Genomic DNA, 21326 nt, shown 5'->3' on the forward strand with positions numbered 1-21326 from the left:
CAGTCCAAAAGCCAACCTTTAACATAACAAAACACACCTCTGTGGCTCTCATCACTTAGGAGATTCGAAGGATTTTAAGAGTTCTGTGCCAGAAATATAAAATTAGGAAAATGAATGAATTTGTTTTCTTCCAAGTGTACGGGTTTATTGAGGGCATGGGGGTCTACAGGACAGCCCCAGGTGCCTGTGGAGAAGGCCCGCCATCGGCCTGGAGGGCCGCGGCCCCGGGGGCAGCCGGGGATGGGGTCTCCAAAACCTGGGTTTACTTGAAAGTGTGACTCTCCGCTCCACCGCGCCCAAAGCCTCTGGGTCCGAACATGGCCCAGTAGCAGGGTTGGTTGCAGTAGGGCTTGCCTTCATGCTCAGTGTGTCCCCTCCCCCTGAGGTCAGCGTCTTTCCACATTTCTCACACTTCAGGCAAGGCCATGCCAGTCCTTCCCCAGGACGTCATCCGCTCAGCCAAGTACACCTCCCTGTCACACTTGGGGCACTTGGGCACGGTGGCGCCGGGTCCGGGGCGGGTGGCTGGGCGGGAGCACACCGGAGCGCGGGACTCGGAAAACGAATACGTTTAAATTCAATTTATAATAGCATCAGGATAAAATATTTAGGTATCAATTTAAAGAAAGTGCGCCACATAAGTACACTGAAATTATATAGTTTTGCTTAGCGTTTCAATCTCTTTGGTAAAGTATTCCTTCTGTTCGTTCATAGTATTCCTGAGCTCGTTATACTGCCTTTCTGAATTTTCTTGTCGCTTGTGGCGTTTCCTCATGAGCTGTTTTGAAATCTCTATCAGTTATGTCACAGTATTCCATGACCTTAAGTTTGGTTTCTGGAGAACTGTCCTTTACTTTTCGTGATGCAGTGTTACTGTGGTTCTTCGTGTGCTTGCTGTGCTGTTCCTCTGCCAGCACTGGTGAAGTGGGGAGCACTTTTCTGCTTCATTCTAACCATTCAACAAATTAGAGAGCAGAGGCTTTTCGCTTCTCTTCCAGGAGGTGGCGCTAGAGCACAGGTTTGGGGTTCTACTACCTGCGTTACCTGCTTGGGAGAGTTGGCACTTTCCACCCCCATCAGGGGTGTGGTCCCATGCCCTCTTATTGCTTCTTGTGCCTCCAGGGATTTTGCTGCCTTGTTGCTGCCTGTGCCACTGGCATCACTGCCTGTGACCTGGGATAGTGGGCTCTTCCCTCGTGTCCGGGATCCCCTGAACCACGGGGGAAGAGGGGGGCGTGGGTAGCTGGGGTGGTGCAGGCACCTCTGCCATGTCCCGTGCTGTAAGGTTCTCCGGCTCTGCTGCTGCCAGTGGGTGGCTGGAGGGGCCAAAGTCATGGGCGTCTCAGGGGCTGGTGGCTGGGGCCCCAGGACCCACTTCTGCTGCTGCCTAGTTACCTGGGGCCCTGGGCACTGCTGAGGCTGGAAGGCTGGATTCCTGTGTCCTGTTGCGGCTGCTACTGGGTGTTCTGGGGCTTCCAGCTCAGTGGCTGCAGGTGGAGAACAGGATCGCAGGCTCCGCCTCTGCTCTTCCCTCGGTTCTGCCTCGTCTCTGTGTCCCAGCCCACCCACCTTTCCATGCACACTGGGTGGCATTCTCCGGAGTCCTGGTGTGTTGGGCAGAGTCACCTGTGGTGTGTCGTGGATGTTTCCTGGTTGCAGATGGAAGGGGGGAGAGACAAAGGCAGCTTTTCACTCCTCCGTGTGGCTGATGTGTCTCCTCCAGGTCGCAGTTTTATGTCCAGAATCTGCCGATCCTGTTCAGCTGGAAGCCTGGCTCAGCTGCAGCCTGTGGGGCCCTGGGGAGCCTCCCCTACCCCTGACCCCGAAGTCCTGGGTCAACATCAGCGCCAGAAATTAGATCTGAGTCCAGGACCACAGAGCCTTTAAATTCAGGCTGGGAAGTGGCTGGAGGGATCCAGACAGCAGGTCCCTGTCTATTATTAGGTCCACGGAGGGGAAGAAGAGGCAGGACACTGGGGTGTCCTGGGCTCTCGGGACTGGGGAGGAGAGGAGAGGACCCTTGAGGCTTCAAACGGTGGCGGATTTCATGCCTGGACAGGAGGGGCCATGCTTGGTGTCCTTGGGTACGGTGTTGGGACGCCTGGGTCCTGTAGGTCTGGGGAGGGGGGAGGTGGTTTTTGTGTCTCAGGGAAATGTTAGGGGGACCCCCGGCCCAGACTCATGGCTGATCTCCTTGTCCCACTGTGGTCTCCAGGCTCCACTCCATGACCTGTCCTCTGCTCTCCTGTCCTCTGCTCTCCACCTCCACCAGCTGGGCCCGTCTTTTTCCAAAGGTCTTTAGCCAGTCTTTTTGGCACGGTGGTCACCGCTGTCTCAGCTCACAGGGAGACGATGTCCAGGTAGCCCCGGGCTGTGAGCTGGGATGGACTCTCCCTTCCTTGAGTCTCCCTGCTGCCCCCAGCACCATGTGTGTGTAGGGTGGAGTGAGGACTGGGGGTGAGGCTATTTCTCTGGAAGAGAGGAATTCCTTTAACCACCTCCCCTCTCTCCTTTTCTCTTTTCTCTTTCTTCCAGGTGTATTTGAGTTATACCATACCTGTAAGGACAGGAAAACACCGAAAACTTAAGCATAGTTTACCAGCAAAATAGAGAGCTGACACCTGTGTACTTATCATCCAGGTGAAAAACAGAGCCTCTACCAGCGCCCAGGCCAGAAGCCCCTGAGCCTCTCCCCACACAGACCCCACCCTCCCCGCACACGTGTCCACTGAGTGAGCCGCCCTGCCCCCTCCCCACTCATTCCTCCCCCTCCGCTCCTGTTGGCCTCCATCCCCTAATGTCACTGTTTCCTTCCTCTCCTCACTTCTCCAGGAGCCTCCCCATCTTCATAGGCAGATATCTTAGGGGATCTCCTCCCCCTCCCCCTCCCCCCTTCTACCCCATTCTAGGGATGGAGGTTCCAGAGTTGATTCCCTAGAGGAAGAGTCTATAACCCTGTCAGCAGCTGCAAGAAGTGACAAGGACTTGGGGTTCAAGGTCCCACCCCTGGAGACTGAGGACACCCAGTCTGTTTGTGGGGTCCACCCTGGACTTGGGAACCAGCTGTTAATGGCCTTGAAATCTGATCCTCCCTGAGGCCTTAGTCCTTGGTGGTTTGATGGGGAGAAAAAGGTCCGTGTCAGCATGTATTCTGGGTAACAGTTCAGACTTTGAACTTGACACTGGATGAACTCCAACTTGTGTGCGCAGCACTGACCCACTGCTAGGAGCCCAAGGAAACCCTGGGCAGGTCTTTTGTAAGGGGGTCAAAGGGGAGCTCAGGTCTCCTGTCATCAGCAACTGTGGCCAGCTCCCGGGGGCGCCACCACTCCGCCCTCTCCTATTCAGCACAGGGAAGGGAGAGAATGGGCTGTGGTCTGAGTCCGACAGAGATGGCTGCCCTGGAGGCTGGTCAGCAATGGGGGGATGAAGATGCTGCCTGAGCAGCTCTGGGGTCGGGCTCGGGGATGCGGCGGGGATTAGAGGGGAGGAGAGCCCTGGAGCCCTGCCTTGTGTCTGAGGTTTCCATCTTTCCTCTCCACAACCCATCTCTCCAGCTCATTGATGAAAACACTCTGGAAAACTCAAAGTCGATTATTATTTCACTCCCTGTTCGTTTCTGGCAGATATTCTCTTTTTTTTTTTTCATTTCAGTGTAGTTTGAGATTCACAAAAACAGTAGCAGAGTTAGTAGAGAGTTCCTGTAAATCCCACGGTCAGTCTCCCTGTGGTAATATCTTATATCACCATCATACATTTGTCACAGCTAATGAAGCAATGTTGATACATTATTACTAAACTCCAGAATTTATTTGGACTTCATTCGTTTTTCCTTTTCCTGATCTACGATCCTATCAAAGACACATTGTGTTAAGTCCCAATCATGTCTCCTTCAGGCTCCTGTGGCTGACAGTCTCTCAGAGGTCCCTTGTGTTTGATGACCTTGATGTTTTTGAGTACTGCTCAGGGATACTGTAGAATGTCCCTCTATTCAAGTTGGTTGACTGGGGCAAAGTATTTTGGGGAAGAAGACGACAGAGATGAAGTGACATTCTCCACACAACAAGGGTGTATACTCTTCACTTGATAATCAGTAATAAGTTCACCTTATCACCTAGCGAAGGTACATTTCCCAGGTTTTTCCATGTGAACTTTTATTTTTACTTCCCTACTTTCCGTACTGTAGCCTTTAGAAGGAAGTCACTACGTGCAGCCCACACTTGAGGGGCGCTCTGCTATAAACTTTGGTGTGCAGGGGTTTGTGCATATATAAGTTTTCAGATGAGTTGCATGAGGACTAGAGCGCTCAGTAGACTGGATGGAGGGTCTATGTGCAGCTTTATAAGAAACTGCTGACCATCATTTCTAGGGGCTGTGCTGCTTCGTATTCCTGCCCCAGTGAGTGAGGGTTTCCGTCGCTCCACATCCTGGACAGCACTTGGTATCACCAGTTCTTGGATTCTAGCTATTCTAATAGGTGTGATGATACATCATTTTTTAAAATTTACATTTCCTAATAATATATGATGTTGAGCATCTTTTCATATGCAGTTCCATGGATAGATCTTCTTGAAGAGGTGTCTGTTCAGACTTTCCTTCATTTTTTAATTGTTTTCATATTATTGAGTTTAAGCATTCTATGTATATTCTAAAACAAGTCCTCCATCAGATATGTGAATTTGCAAATAATTTCTCCCAGTCTGTGGCCTGAGCTCTTTCACTGACATAAGAGTATTCATAAATGCAGAGATATATTTGGGGAGAAGGAAAATGAGAAATTGCCAGCCGCAGTGGTTTCCAAGTAGAGGACTTGGGCAAATGGGGGACGAGAGGGAGAACGTGAATTATTTATTTTGTATACCCGTGAGTACCTTTTCAGTCCCCTTCTGTGTAGGTAAATATGCTTTCAAAAATTACATTAAAATCCCTTGCACTTGTAAAACACCTGACACATCCTCTTCAGATCATGCATTAGGAAACACATTCCCTACTTTGGCACCCAAAGTCTTTTAACTGAGCTATTCTGCCACAGAAATTCCATTACTGGAGAAGATGGGCTGGATTGTAGGGAGAATTCTGCTCACTGAAAATAGCTGAAAATGCCATGTAAAATATAAAAACTATCTTAGAAGCATCAAAGAGGTGACAAGGTCCTAATAAGTGACCACACTGAAAAAAGAAGGGAAAAATCCTGCTTGCCCTCCAAAGAAAACACAGTCCTGAGAAAAGGAGAAAAGGCTGTGTGAGTTCACTGCCCAGAGCTCAGGCACGGAGCCCAGCACGTCCAGCTCTGGGCCCACAGCTCTTCACTTTTTCTGCCCACTTGCCTTCCTTTTAAAAATTTAAACAAAGCTTTTGAATTCTTATTATGATGTATATGTGTAACGTATAATATAGGATATAATGTATGTTCACTGTAAAGTAAGTAATAAAGTGTCGAAAGTGGTAAATGACAAAGTAAAAAGAATGTAATCCTCACATTTGCAGATATTTTGTTGCATTTTTCTTTCGTTTCTTATACATCCTCCTGTTGTTGCCCAAGAGCTGGAAATTTCTCTAAGCTGAACAGCCCAGACCTCAGTGGCCCCCACCCTGCACTCTGCAGACGCCATTGCCCAGTCAGCTCACTCTCACACCCCTGAGAGGGCGATTTCTCATTTCCTCCTTTTCCCTCAGACCCCGCCACTCATCCCTCACTCCCTGTTCTTAATGATGAGCATTTTTTTTTCACTCAGAAAAAAAAATCACTCGGGTGAGAATTACATCCTCCTCCTCCACTATTCCCATATCTGCACCTGTATCTCACCTTCCCACCAGTGATGATGGATGGTCCCCTCCTGTCTGAGGCTGCCCCTCAGCGTGGGTACAGGATCCGACTCCATCCTCCCCTGTGTCATCAGTTCCCCACTCTCTACTGCTCCTTCATCCCTGCCTACAAACATGCTGCAATTCCTCCCATTAAAATTAATCAAACAAAAATAAATAAATCAAAACAAAATTCTCCCATAAACATCCACCACTCTGTGTACAGTTTCCTCCCAACTACTGCACCATTTCTATGACTCTTCTTAACAGAACACTTCCTAAGGCCAAAGGCCATTGTCTCATCTACTAGGTTGTCTTTTTATTTTTAGCTAATGGATATGTGCACATAGTTTTAAAAAGTAAAATACTTCTATAAGACTTGATATCTGGACCGATGTCCCCAATCTTCCATGTCCCCTGTCTCTTGAATCTCAGAGAGAAGCTCTTTTAGTTCTTAAGCGGATTCTCTAATTGTTTCTTCTATGTCTCTAAAAAGCATGCCTTTAATACTCCTTTGCTTTCAGTTTTATGTATCATCTTTAGTTAATTGGTTTTTCTTTCACACACCCCTGTCTTCCCAAAATAGTTATAATTATACATCTATCAGTTTTGTAATTTTGATTAGCTCGCTGTGCAATATTTGCCTTATGATGATGACAGAAATGCTAGTCACAAGTGAGCATTTAGTAGACTAAGATCACTTTTCTTGAATGGATATTTAAGATTTCGCTGGAATAAATAATGTCTTACTTTGGTGGTACTCATTTTTTTTTTTTTTTTTTTTTAGTTTATTTGCCTGCTTTGGGTCTTCATTGCTGCATATGGGCTTTCTCTAATTGCAGCGAGCGGGGCTACTCTTTGTTGCTGTGCGCGGGCTTATTGTGGTGGCTTCTCTTGTTGCGGAGCATGGGTTCTAGGTGTGCGGGCTTCAGTGGTTGCAGCAGGCGGGCTCAGTAGTTGTGGCCCACGGGCTTAGTTGCTCCACAGCACGTGGGATCTTCCCGGACCAGGGCTCAAACCCTTGTCCCCTGAACTGGCAGGTGGATTCTTAACCACCTCATCACCAGGGAAGCCCCATATTGTACTCATTTTAAATCATTCTAAAACTCTGTGCAGAATCTAAGTCTTTCTGAATACATTCAAGCACATCGGATATTCCACCAACTTCACCTCTTTGCACAGACTCTCCCACAGCCCTCTGTGCTGCCACACGGAGACTGGTTCCCTGCACACCTGGGGCAGGGCTGACGTCCCGGATCTCCTTCTCCTCATTCTGGGCAGCCCTCTGCCTCTCTCTCCTACTGTATAATTTTACAAGGCTTCCCTGTTGCCTGGATCCCATGTTTCCCTGCTGTTGGTTTTCTCCATCATTTCCCCCGCACTTTGTCTAACAGTATCCTGAAGAAGGGAACATGGAAAGGAAAACATTGTAACTCTGAAATGTCTTAGGCTACCCTAGGACTTACTCTCATCTTGACTCAATATAGAATTCTGTGTTGGAAATACTGATTATTTTCCTTAGAATTCGGAAGGCGTTGATTCACTGTCTTCTAGCCTCCAGGCCCATGTTTTTTGCCTCTTGAAGTTTTCAAGGTCTCTCTTCTTTTCCATCCTTTCTGCAATTTCACTGTGATGTTTCTTAGTGTTGGTCTGTTTTCATCTACTGCAGTAAGAGTTTGCTTAGGCCATTCCAGATGTAAATTTTTGTCTGTAAACTCCGAGAGGTTTCGTTGAAAATAATTTTTTATTATTTCCTACTCTCCCTTATTTTTGAAACTTGTATTGCTTACTCGCTGGAATCTCTTGATTGATAGAGGAATATTCTTACAGGTCTTCTCTCCTCCTTGCCATTACTTTTCTATTCCTATTACTTACTGTGGGTATGACTGTAATTTTTCAATTCATCTACTGAATTATACACTTCTATGACATTATTTTTAATTTCACAGAGCCCTTTTTTGGTTCTATGATTTTATATAATTGTATAGAATTCTGTTTTTGTTTAATATACCATATATCTTTCACATCTTTCAAATATTATTGCTAACAGTGGTAGGGGAGCTGTCAGGCCTCTTGGTTATCTACTTTCATGATATCATGAACTTCTTCCTCACAGCACTTAGCTCAGTAGTGATTTACATTTATCTTTGTCATTTCTGTCCATCTCCCTCACCACAGTGCCTGTCGCATATCACCCAGGTCCTAACTGTTGTTCTTCATTTTTTCTCCAGTGTCTCCAGATCCTGATTGAAAGTGGCCTTGAAATATACACTCCTTAACCTCTCTGAGTCTCCACTTCTGTGTCTCCTCTCTCTGAGTCTCTCTCTCTGTGTCTATACAAAGGCATCACATGTTGGGTGCCTCATGGGTTTGCTTTTCGTTTTAATTAATTAATTTATTTATTTATTGGCTGCACCAGGTCTTCATTGCGGCACGCGGGATCTAGTTCCCTGACCAGGGTTCGAACCTGGGCCCCTGCATTGGGAGCTTGGAGTCTTAGCCTCTGGACCACCAGGGAAGTCCCCTCGTGGGTTTGCTTTGAGGAATAAATTTGACCCACTATGTAAATCACATGGCATTATTGCTTTAATTCTTATTAAGTGTTCCTCTATTCATAGTTACCATCATTACAATGAATATAGCATTTAGCTTGTTTCCATTCTTTGCTTTTATAAACCACAATTCAAGAACATCCTTGAATATATATTTTTGAGAACATGTGTGATTATCTTCGCAGGATAAATTTCTGAAAGAGAAATTTCTGTCATAATGTAGACAATATTGAAGGCAACCCTCCTACACTGTTGGTGGGAATGTAAATCGCTACATCCACTAGGGAGAACAGTATGGAGGTTGATTAAAAAAGTAAACATACAAGTACCATGTGACCCAGCAATCCCAATCCTGGGCCTAGATCCGGAGAAAACCGTGGTTTTAAAAGACACGGGCACCCCAACGATCATGGCAGCACTATGTACAATAGCCAAGACATGGAAGCAACCTAAGTGTATAAGGACAGATGAATGCATAATGAAGATAGGATACATATACACAATGGAATATTACTCAGCCATAAAAAGGATGAAATAATGCCATTTCCAGCCACAAGGAAGGAAGCGAAACAGGAAAAGACAAGTATCCTATGATATCACTTACAGGTGGAATCTAAAAATGGATACAAATGAACTTCTTTACAAAAGAGAAACAGCCTCACAGACTTAGAAAAGAAACTTACGGTTGCCAAAAGGGAAAGGTGGTGGGCAGGGAAAAATGAGCAGGTTGAGATGAACATATACACACTATTATTTATAAAATAATCAACAAGGACCCACTGTATAGCACAAGGAACCCTACTCAACACTCTATGATAACCTATATGGGAAGAGAACCCAAAAAGGACATATATACGTCTATGCATAAGTGAGTCAAGTTGCTGTACACCTAAAAAAACAAAACGCCCCGCAACATTGTAAATTACCTATACACCAATACAAAATAAATAAATTTTTTTAATGTAAATATAATGAAATTGAGACATTCTGCATAGTGACCTTTAAAATTTTTCGACCAGTTTTCAATCCCATCAATCTTTATGACAGTATATTCTCCCTAAATTCCTGTCAATACTCTCCTCATACTATTATCTTTGACAAGATGATAGATTTTAATTTATTCCCATTTCTTATTCCACATTTGCATTTTTCTTTACATTTATTTGTTATATATTTGTTTGACATTTGCATTTCTTATTTTCCAAATTGTTTTCTAATACACTTTAATTATGTTTTGTTTGGGATTTAGTTATTTTAAACACTGAATTCAGGAAGGACAAAGCAGCCTCCAACATCAGAAGCTGGTCTGACGTTTACCTTAGGCCTCAGCGTAGCCAGAAGCTGGGCTGGTGCTCACCACGCAGCCGTGTTCTTTTCCTGTTGGACATATGTCACCTCACAGAACATCAACATCAGACAAGGACACCTGAGACCATGACACAGTGAGACAAAACAAGACCACAACATCATTTTCTCCAAGCACAGACCAAACAAGGCAACACTATGCACCTCACAATGTATCAAACCTCTCCCTGTGCTGATACCAGCGACCACGGCTTCTTTCCAATCACAGCTGCATCCTCACTCTAGTCTTTCCTCCTTACAGGGAAGATTCACCGACATGCCCAGTCACAGAATTGGCCCCACTTCCTGACAACACCCAATCTAGAGTGAGCCCCTCCTCCATACACCCTCCTCCAAATCACCCAACCAGAGCCCACATCCTGTATATGTTCTAACACCTCACACTAAGACACCGTGGTCCCCGATGGTGTGTCATCTCCCTCGCTGCATCCAGTAATAAATCCAACTTGTTTGCCCACAGACTTTCTTCTGGTGGTCTTTGGCCGAAAAACATTGCAACCTGTTTGTCAATGTTTTTGTCTTTGAGTTTGACAAGGGCATGTGTCAGTATCTTTGTGAATGTCTGGTTGACATAGAGAAAATTTATCATTTTTTAGTGGTTTTTCTTCTTTGGATCATACAACTCTTCATTCCCCAAATGTAAAAAATTCATGTATTTTTTTGTCTAGGAGAGAGGGGTGCAAGGGTGAAGAGAAACAGAACTGACTGAATTTGGGAGGAACGAATAGCAGGAGCAGTCAGTAAAGAATTCTAAGCTGGTGGATTCTAAGGTTTACATCTCCTGCTTTATCATTTCACAAGTATGTACAGGTCCTGCAAGGTATTTGATATATGCTGTGTTCAGTGAATACTTTCTCTTAGGCTAAGTGAAGACTTCAGTGTCTGCTTATATTTACCAGGTTAATGAAAAGAACAGCAAGAGCTCAAGGTTATAAAGACAAGAATTAGCCCAGCGATGGGCAGTCTTGAACACATATGACCTTAAGGTTATAAACCATGGTGTCCTTAATGTCTGAACACTCTAGTTGTTAAAATACATGTTAATGAAACTTTCTGCGCATGCTGCATTTTAAGGATATATCTAAGACCCACATAGACAAATCCATGATTTCCATGTGAAGGTTATTTTAATATGCATCAACTTATGAGTCACACAGTATCTTTTTGGGGGAAGAGACTGGAAATTAAGAACATTATAGATATGCAATGCCCAATAGGCTAGCTACTAGCCACATATTTAATGTTATTTAAACTAAATAACATTAAGGTGCTCAGCACAGTAACCACTTTTGAGGTGCTAAAGAGCAACCTGTAGCTAGTGGCTACCTGATTTTGACAGTACAGATATAGAACAATTCCTTCACCACAGAACATTCTATTGGACAGGACTGCTCTTCATGCTTTCTGGGCCTCAAGTCAGATATACTGGACCCATGAAATGGCCAATATTATTTCTCTTAGAGATGATGTCAGATTTCTGTCTGGGATATGATTACATATTTAGCTAGTGTGTAAAAAACCAAACTAGGTTATGAGTGGGTATGGTACCTTCAGGCACAAACTGTTTCCAGGTCCAAACGGAAAACACCTGTCCCCCTACCTCCCTTCCCGGACTGAAGACACTCTCTGGGATCAATTTCCAAGGGGTAAGTTCTCTCCTAGAGGAGCCCTGGGGGCAGGGCCCTCAGCTAAGTGTGGGGAGGCAGGGAGTCCAGCTCAGGGAGAGGGATTCTCCAAAACGAACAGGAGGCAAAGGCAAGGGTCAGTTAGGAGATTTTCCCAGGTTTATTCGAACAGCAGTTCTCAGAGTGTGATCTGTGGAACGCTTGAAGTCACTGAGACCCTTTCATGAGATCCATGAGGTGAAACCTACTTTCATAGCATTACTAAGATATTATTTGACTTTCCATTATGTTGACATTTGCTTTGAGGTATAACTTAGCAGTGATGGAGACTACTGTAGCAAACTGCAATATAATTATTTTCACCACAACTTACTTGCAGAAAAAAAAAAGCAGGTTTGCTTTAAAACATTCTGGTTGATGCATTACAAATTTTTATCTTTCCTTAATAAGCTATAATGGAAAAGAAAATGAAAAAGAATGTATATACACATGTATAGCTGAATCTCTTTGCTGTATAACAGAAATTAACACAACATTGTAAACCAACTATACCTCATTAAAAAAAACTTTAAAAAATACATTAAAATTCTTTTGTTTCCTAAATCATCCTTAGATCCACTTTTTCTTTTTTGGGGGCCACGTCCCACAGCATGTGGGATCTTAGTTCCCTGAACAGGGATTGAACCCTTGAACCCAGGCCATGGCAGTGACAGCTCTGAGTCCTAACCACTGGACGGCCAGGGAACTCCCTTAAATCCACATTTTAAAAGTACCTTCTAAGATGACATGAGAAGTACCCATCAAGCCCTTCTGCTACATTCCAAAGTACTATGTCCCAAGGAAAATAATTTGTGTGACCTGAACTACCCTCTTCTTCATGGAGTACAATGTTTACTTGAACGAATGAATGACACTGGAAGATCTATATAACTTAGTGAAACAACGTATTACTTCTTTAAAATCTTACCTTAGTCCAAGAGACATTCAATGTGCAAAATAGGGTTATGGAGTTTAACGTAACAGAATAGGAAATAGTTAATAATATTGTTTCAGGTCCACTTTGAAAATAACCTTTGAGAAACTACCACTTGTGTAGTTTTCGTTTTGTATCAAAGACTAACATCCATGACTGTCTGAAAAGGTTTTTGAAAATACTACTCCTACATATGTGTGGGCCTGTTTATTTTCATAGACTTCAATCAAAAGAACGGATTCATTGAAGAAGCAAACATGAACATCCAGGGGTCTTCTAATGAGACAGACAAGAAACAGAGAGACTTGCAAAAATATAAAAATCTGAAAAGCTCCACTTTTCCCACTACCGTGTTTATTTTGGGAAGTAGTTATTTTTCATATTAAATCATGGGTTATTAATATTATTCTAAATAAATTAATTTAAAATTTTAAACTTTATTATTTCTACTTTGGAAAGTACCGATAGAAGTATCCACGTAAAATTATCTGGGGGGTCGTCACTAGTTTGTAAGACTGTATAAATATTCTGACCACAATGTTGTGAAAATCGCTGACTACACAGTCCCTGGGCCAGGACTCAGGGAGACACTGTGACAAAGAGCTCTCGGTGCAGGAGGGGAGGGATCAGGCAGAGTCCCAGGTCCCGGGAGGGGCAGGCTCTCAGGCTCTCAGGGTGTCAGGCGGTCTCTGGGGCGGGGACGCTCCGCGGTGGGGATTCCCAGTCTCCCGGAGTTTCACTTTCTCTCTCACAACCTGTGTCGGGCCCTCCTGCCTGGACACTCGTGACGCGTCCCCACTTCTCACTCCCATTGCGTGTCCGGTTTCTGGAGAAGCCAATCAGCGTCCCCGCGGTTCCCGCTTATAAAGTCTCCACCGACTCGCCGCACGCAGTTTCTCCTCAGACGCCGAAGTTGTGGGTCATGGCGCCGGGAAGCCTCTTTCTGCTCCTCACGGGGGCCCTGACCCTGACCGAGAGCTGGGCGGGTGAGTGCGGGGTCGGGAGGGAACGGCCTCTGCGGGGAGGAGCGAGGAGACCCCGGGGGTCGGGGGTCAGGACTCCCAGGGAAGGAGCCACGCCTCTGCCCCCCCCACCCGGTACAGACCCGCCCCCTCACCCCGGTCCCCGCCTGTCCCTCCCTTGCTTCCCGCCCCCTCTTCTCTCCCCCCGGGGTGCCGGCCCTTCTCCGACCTCCACACCTTTTCCGTCTCACGAGCCCCTCGCCCCCTCCCCCCTGCCGGCCCCGTCACCTCGGACCCGGGGACCCGCGCCGGGAGGAGGGTCGGACCGGGTCTCACCCCTCCCCGCCCCCAGGCTCCCACTCCCTGAGGTATTTCTACACCGGGGTGTCCCGGCCCGGCCGCGGGGAGCCCCGCTTCATCGCCGTCGGCTACGTGGACGACACGCAGTTCGTGCGGTTCGACAGCGACGCCCCGAATCCGAGGTGTGAGCCGCGGGCGGCGTGGGTGGAGCAGGAGGGGCCGGCGTACTGGGATCGGGAGACGCGGAACTTCAAGGACGCCGCACAGATTTTCCGAGGGAACCTGAACACCGCGCTCGAATACTACAACCAGAGCAAGGCCGGTGAGCGACGCGGGCCCGGGTCCGGGTCACGACCCCCATCCCCAGGGACGGGCCGGCGTCGCCCCGAGTCTCCGGGTCCGAGGGCAACCCCAACATTGCGGGACCCGCCCGGCCCCCCGACTCGGGAGGAAACGGCGGGACTTTACCCGGTTTCATTTTCAGTTTGGGTTTAATCGCTGCGGCTGGTCGGGGCGGGGTCAGGGTCTCACACCGTCCAGCAGATGTACGGCTGCGACGTGGGGCCGGACGGTCGCCTCCTCCGCGGGTACAAACAGGACGCCTACGACGGCGCCGATTACATCGCCCTGAACGAGGACCTGCGCTCCTGGACCGCGGCCGACGCGGCGGCTCAGATCACCAAGGGCAAGTGGGAGGCGGCTGGTGTTGCGGAGCAACGCAGGAACTACCTGGAGGGCACCTGCGTGGAGGGGCTCCTCAAATACCTGGGGACCGGGAAGGACACGCTGCAGCGCGCTGGTACGAGGGGCCGCGGGGCCTCCCTGGTCTCCCCTCGGGCTGGAGCTGGCTTCCCACAAGGGGAGGAAATGGGGTCCCTGTGGGAACACTGCCCCAACTTCTTGTCGGGAGAGGGAGGAATCCGCCCAGGTTTTCATATTCGGTACAAGACAGTGACTCGCCGGTGGCCTCACTTCTCGGAAAGACAGTGAAGGAATCCAGTCTCTTTGGGGAAGAAACAGGAAACCAGCCCTGAAATAACTGACCAGCGGCGCCCTTTGACCCTGACCCCCATCTTGTGAACCATGACTTTCTCTCTCAAGCCTGTTCTCAGCCTGAGAACATCTTAGGAGGCCTGACTCCAGCTTTTCTGAGTCATTCAGCCTCCACCAAAGTCAGGACCATTGCTCTGTATTCTCCCCTTTACATGGAGCCTCCTACCTTGGCTTTCATCCTTATTATAGAACTTTCCAAGGACTGGAAGATTTTCCCAGACCCCGGAGTCCAGGCTGGTGTCTGGTGTTTTTGCTGCTGCTTTTCAAACCTGTTGTGCTGTTCCTTCTCAGGATGGTCACATGATGCTGCTTCAGTGGCCCATGAAGGTAACACTAAGTGTGAATTTTCTGATTCTTCCTCCTCAGACCCTCCAAAGACACACGTGACCCACCACCCCATCTCTGACCGTGAGGTCACCCTGAGGTGCTGGGCCCTGGGCTTCTACCCTAAGGAGATCTCACTGACCTGGCAGCGTGATGGGGAGGATCAGACCCAGGACATGGAGCTTGTGGAGACCAGGCCTTCAGGGGACGGAACCTTCCAGAAGTGGGCGGCCCTGGTGGTGCCTTCTGGAGAGGAGCAGAGATACACGTGCCATGTGCAGCACGAGGGGCTTCAGGAGCCCCTCACCGTGAGATGGGGTAAGGAGGGACATGTGGGGTGGAGCTTCCTCTCAGATAAAGCAGGAGCTCTTCTGGACACGTTCAGCAAGGTCGCGATTCATGCCTGAGGTCAGGGCCCCTTTCCTTTCCTCTACAGAACCTCCTCAGCCCACCATCGCCATCATAGGCGTCATTGTTGGCCTGGTTCTCTTGGTCACTGGAGCCGTGGTGGCTGGAGCTGTGATCTGGAGGAAGAAGCACTCAGGTAGGGAAGGGGGGCAGGGATCTGAGTTTTCTTGTGTCACAGGGGGGTTCAAGCCCAGGTGGAAGCTTGCCTGCGTGTGTATTGGGCAGCACCATTCAGAGACATTGCTTGTCAGTGTGCAGACTGGCACTTACCCTTTTGTACAGCACGTGTGGAAATGAAAGACAGGTTTTTTCACCTTCATAATTCCAGTTGGGGACCAGGTTACCAGCACTTAAAGGTCAGAGAGGGAAGGTTCCTGCTGAGGACGGACCCCCAGGAGGGAAGAAGTTGATCCAGTCCCCGCACATCTCCTTTCTTCGTGTTCCTGATCCTATCATGGGTTTTGGTCATCAGTTCTGGAAAGTTCTCTGTGGTCCAGGACTAGGGGGTTCCTCTAGGACCTCACAACTCAGTCTTCTCCCTGGCCTCTCACGTGATGTTTTCTTCTTACAGGTGAAAAAGGAGGGAGCTACGCTCAGGCTGCAAGTAAGTGTGCAGGGGCTGTGATTCCTGAGACCCTTGTGAGGGTGCAGACAGGAGGCCTTAGGGGGCTCACCCTCCTAAAGTTCCTTCTCTAGTTTCTCTCCTGTGGGTTCTGACCACGTCCTGGTTTTGTTCTCCCCCAGACAGTGACAGTGCTCAGGGCTCTGATGTGTCTCTCACGGATCCTAAAGGTGAGACCCTGGAGGGCCTAGACTGGGAGAGGTGTTGGGGTGGAGGAGATGCCCCGGGTGGTGGGGATCCTTGAATGGGACATTTGAGCATGTGGGGGGCTGTTGGGAAGGTCAGCACTTACATGACTGACCTGAATTTGTTCATGATTATTTTCTTTCACAGTGTGAGGCAGCAGCCTCGTGGGGACTGAGTGATGCACCGTCCTACTTGTGTGGCTTCAGATCCCGTGACTCCTCTTTCTGCAGCTGCATCTGAATGTGTTTGTGTTCCTTGTGAGGAAGTGGGGAGACTGGCCCACCCCTGCCCACCATGACCCCTCCCCACCCTGACCTGCGTTCTCTTCCCTGATCCAGTTGCCTGTTCCAGCAGAGGCAGGGCTGGGCCACCTCCATCCCTGTCTTAACTTCGTGGTGCACTGAATAATAATGTCTTAACTTGCCTGTTGAAAATAAAATCTGTATATGAATTTTGTTTTTTCTAATTCCTGCCATGAGGCGTTGATGGGATAATAAAGGAAAGGATTCCTAAAGTTTGAGAGAGAAAATAAATGGAAGTGCTGAGAAACCTCCAGAATCTGTGTGCTTGCTGTGCTCTGTCTGATGCAGGTGGGACAGAAGGAGGCGGTGAGCTGAGTGTGGACGCGGCCTGTGCCCACTCCGTGCTCACTGCATCGTGGGCTTTGATGGGGTCACTGCTCTGCCAGGTCATCTGCTCTGTTCCTTTGTCCTCGTCACTTCAGTAGAACCTTGTCCCACCAGGACCTGTGATCTCAGAGGCTCATAAATCAGCTGGGCCTCGTACTGTCTCCAGGACTGTGGGCAGCAAGGGCTTCCTGTAACCAGGTAGCCTTGGCTCGGGCCTTGCTCCCATCCTCGGACCCTGTCTTTATCGTGCGTGTTTATATTTTGCTTATTTAGTTGTTGTTGTCGTTGGAATAATGACTTGTTTTTCACGTGCAGAGGTTGGTCTCATTCTTCTCTGTGTGTCCGCATCTCTGACAGCAGCTGGAGTCATTTTGCCTGTCTTGTCCCCACAAGTCCAAGGGCGCCCTGCACCCCGGATTCTCAGTATCAAGAGAGCAATTTTCAGCCTCATCCAGCTCTTGCCCTCCTTCTAGAGATGTCTGCTGGATTCTTCTTTCCAACTTTTCCCCATCTTTTAAAAGGAACCAGATTCTGGAATTAGCAAACAGAAGGGACCCAATAGTCTCTCATCTTGACTTAATTCTTGCTGGATCTCTCTTCTCTGCAGCCTGGCCCCTCTTCTGCCCTTAGATCTTCTAAGCCCAGTGCTGACTCCAATCCAAACTGATGGATTTAGAAAGCAGAGTCTAACAGAGTCAGGGTGCGTTGGAATATAGGACGCATAAGTGCAGGATATTCTTTTCTGAAGCGAGAAGGAGCATGGTGTGTGGTGTGCAGACTGATTGGTGTGGGAGGGAGGGGAGATCAGCCCTTCTGAGAAAAGTACAGGCGGCATTGATGTCATTGCAAATGGACGTTGTGCTGTAGCTGCCACAAGACAGCATGTGGCCTGAGGTCACGTTAATAAAGACACTGTCTCTAGAATAGGGAGGTGCTCTACACTGATCATTCAATTGATATTTTTGTGTGCCAGGTACATGACACACTATTTTTGCCTCTAGGAAACCTCAGGGAACTAACAATAGACAAAACTTGTCAGCCATGTGGAATATATGCTCTAGGGGAAAGGGCAGAGTGTGCACTATGAGACTAGTAAGTGAGGGCAGTGTTTACATTAAAAGTTGGTAAGTGCTTTGAGGAAGGTGACCCAGCGTGTAAGTGTGTGGGGACAGGGATGATGTCTGTTTTACTAGGGTGGTCAGTGTGGGCCTGATTGAGAAGGTGACCTTTGAGTAGAGATGTGAAGGACATGAAGGTATGTCCACGAGGATGTCTGGGGCAAGTTCTCTCCAGGCAGGGGAGCCTCCAGTGCCAGTGCACTAGGGCAGGAGAGTGTCTGCGTGTTCAAGGAAGAGTGAGGAGGCCATCGTAGCTGGAGGAGAGAGGAATTGAGATGAGATGCAGTGTCCGGACAGATCATATAGACCTAGACAATATTAGAAGGGTTTTGATTTTGTCTAAGTAAGGTGCGGAGTCTACAAGATGGTTTTGTTTTTTTTTTTGCGGTACGCGGGCCTTTCTCACTGTTGTGGCCTCTCCCGTTGTGGAGCACAGGCTCCGGACGCGCAGGCTCCGCGGCCATGGCTCACGGGCCCAGCCACTCTGCCGCATGTGGGATCTTCCCGGACCGGGGCACGAACCCGTGTCCCCTGCATCAGCAGGCAGACTCTCAACCACTGCGCCACCAGGGAAGCCCCTACAAGATGGTTTGAACAGAAGATTGACCTGGTGTGACTACTCTCTAGAAACATCTGGCTGCTGGGCAGAATCAGGAGGTGAAGGGCAAGAGATTCCATAGAGGAAACTGTAGGAAATGGTGCAGTGTCCAGGCAGGAGATAGTGGTGATTGTCTGGGGTGTGAAGAGGGAAAGTAATAGTAACTGATTGGATTCTGGATATATTCTGAAAGTGGCGTTTTACAGCAATTCCTAATGGATGAAATTTGGGTTATAAGAAAGCAGAATGAAGGAAGACCCCAAATTTTGAGATTTGCAAGTAGACATGTGGGGCACCTTCTGCAGAAATGAGGAGACTCTGGAAGCAGCATATTTGAGGAGGCAGCAGCACTGGCATTCGCTTTAGGAAAGTACAAACTGAGTTTGGGGTTCAGGTGAGATAACCTGGCTGGGGAAATAGTTGGAGAAAGTGACACCCTATAAATGAGGTTTAAAGCTTTGCGAACAGATGAGGTCACCACGGGAGAATTGGCTACAGAAGAGGAAGGACAAGGACTGAACCCTGGACCCCCCAGCGCTATGCGATCTGATCAGACCACACACCCAAGCAGACCGCACGGTTCTGAACACCGAGTCTAGACAGCAAAGAGACCAGGGGCTCCCGATCTTCCAGTGCACCACCTGCACACCTCAGGTGGAAGGGAGCGTGAGAATCTGCATTTTATACAAGTTTGGTGCTGATGTTGCTGGGCTTCAGATCACATATTTAGTAGCAACGATGTAGACCAGGATTCCCACGTGGCTGTGCATCAGCCTCACCTGTAGGGCTTGTTCATAAGGGATTCCTGGACCTCATGCCCACATTCTGAGATGGCGGGTCGGGGAAGAGGCTGAGTACTTTGTCAGAATCCCTACAAGCAGTCCTGAGGCTCAGGCAGATTGGGATCCACTGAGGTCAGGGATCAGAGAGTAATCAGGGTGGGGAGGGGTTTTAAACCCACACTGAAATCTTTCATCCCTGGGAAGAAAAAGGCAGGACATTTTCTGGGAGATACATGTTTTCTCTACCATGCAGTATAGCCAGGTGGAAAATTTAAGAAGCAGTTATCCACTCAGCATAAAGAAAAGCTTTTGAGTTCTAAGAGGGTAGACCTAAATTTTCTCCACACACACGAAAAAGGTGATTATGGGGCATGATACAGTTGGAAGCTAATGCTACAGTGGTAATTATTTTGCAATATAAAGTGTATCAAGTCAACAAGTTGTACACCATAAACTTACTTAATATTGTAGATCAATCATATCTCAATAAAGCAGCGGGGAAGAGTCTCTGAACCCCTGCTCTCAGAGTTTCGCTACATGGTATTCTCATGCAATTCTTTATGGGCAAAAAAGGGTTTCAAATTGTTCTAAATGGAACGGGGGGGGACGGTGCGCGGGGAAGAGAGATTGATTGTAGTTTTGTTTTATTCAGGAAAAAACCACAGAACAGCCCTGAGACTACACAGCCAGGAACAGAATCCACAATCCCACCCAGGTCGGGTCCCACAGAGGAACCCCTGCCCCTGCAGGTGGGCACAGATGCCACTTTTCACAGCACTGTCAGCCCTGATGCTGGACAGCGCGCCCTGCGACTCGTCCTGCTGTCTCTGCTGCTCCTGACAACTGGATGACACTACTGCCGCCTCTGCCACATGTGCCAAAGCGTTCAGCACAGTTCCCGCCTCTCTGTGTCACCACGTCCTGAGTCAGAGTCCAGCATGGGGTCACCTGCCTGGTGGAGCCTCAGGCTGTTTCAACCTGCCAGAATGTTTGGAAGCAGGTTTTTCTCTCCTATGGAAGGAGGTGGTCTCTACCTCCTACCAAGATCTTCAAGTTTGAAATTCCCCTAACTTGGGAAGAGGGTACAGATTCTAGGGGTGGAGGTTGAAGGTGAGGAAGGGAAAAAGAATGACAAATTTCTATTTTTGCAGCAGTGATCTAGACGAGAACTTGACCTGGTACATTGTAAGCAGTCAGGTTGGATGGATGAATAAGTAATAAGTGACATCTTTCAACTTCTTCTGTGATGTTCTGTTATGGGGTCCAGCTTCTGTCTACTCCAGTTTATACTCAGATAAGCAGAGTGCATTTTTCAATAATGAAATGATTACTCAAAATGTCCTCTTCCTACATTTGTCTCTTTCTAAGCTTAAAAAAACAAGATCTATAAGTCTTCATGGGATCCATACATAAGCACTGACATTTTATCCTGTTTCATATTTCTTTGTACATGCACATCTTTCTGGGGAAAGTATCCATATCACTTATCAGTTTACATGTGATCCCCACAAAATCTTTAAAAAGTATCAGTACTAGTTTAGACACCAAGTTCCTCAATCTCTGGTCCATGAGGAACTAATGATCCAACTGTCCTAGCAGATCCAATGACATGATATACATGCTCATCTTTTTCTTGGCAATTATCAGTCTGGGACAAGATAAAGGTAGAAGTTTACTCGCTTACACTCACTTTTAATGTCTGTGTGTTTCTTATTGTGAGCTGAGAGCAAACATTTCACAAACCAGCACTGGCTCACACAAGTGATAAAGAATCATTGGTTTGGGTGGACTTGTATTCTCACACCTACCATGGTGCCAGATAAATAGCAGGAGTGAAAAAATAGGTCATGGAGACTCCATTCCCAGTACCGCGATAGAACTTGTTTTAAGGCTGCCTCTTCCAGTGAAAACAAATAATAAAGTATAAAAAGCTTCCATAAGTACAGTACCAAGAGAATAATTGTTTAGGCCAAAATATAAACGTGGGTAATAACCCAGAGGGAAAAGTTGTTTTTATCCTTAGG

General features: G+C 47.6%; 1 protein-coding gene and 1 pseudogene across 3 annotated transcripts in view; one reads left to right on the plus strand and one right to left on the minus strand.

Annotated features, from left to right (window-relative positions):
- The window catches only part of LOC309828038 (BOLA class I histocompatibility antigen, alpha chain BL3-7-like), a 48261-nt gene extending 31542 nt beyond the window's left edge, over positions 1 to 16719 (plus strand). Inside the window, exons 1-8 of one of the 2 annotated variants that reach the window (XM_082663086.1) lie at positions 13169 to 13306; positions 13635 to 13904; positions 14106 to 14381; positions 15002 to 15277; positions 15396 to 15503; positions 15939 to 15971; positions 16112 to 16159; positions 16323 to 16719. In XM_082663086.1, coding sequence (XP_082519212.1) covers positions 13243 to 13306; positions 13635 to 13904; positions 14106 to 14381; positions 15002 to 15277; positions 15396 to 15503; positions 15939 to 15971; positions 16112 to 16159; positions 16323 to 16327 — 1080 coding nt within the window. In that variant the 5' untranslated portion in view covers positions 13169 to 13242 and the 3' untranslated portion in view covers positions 16328 to 16719. Of the gene's footprint in view, positions 1 to 13168; positions 13307 to 13634; positions 13905 to 14105; positions 14382 to 15001; positions 15278 to 15395; positions 15504 to 15938; positions 15972 to 16111; positions 16160 to 16322 lie in introns of those variants that run through there. The other variant, XM_082663082.1, reaches the window with a different exon arrangement.
- On the minus strand, positions 263 to 1842 carry LOC309829065 (cysteine-rich protein 1-like; annotated as a pseudogene). Its single transcript has 4 exons — positions 1815 to 1842; positions 1570 to 1649; positions 1262 to 1316; positions 263 to 525 (listed from the first exon to the last, which is right to left on the minus strand). The product of its transcript is annotated as a cysteine-rich protein 1-like (transcript).
- Positions 16720 to 21326: the final 4607 nt, after the last annotated feature.

The sequence above is a fragment of the Grampus griseus genome (assembly GCF_964374135.1).
Source record: "Grampus griseus genome assembly, chromosome: 10".
Taxonomy (NCBI): Eukaryota; Metazoa; Chordata; class Mammalia; order Artiodactyla; family Delphinidae; genus Grampus; species Grampus griseus.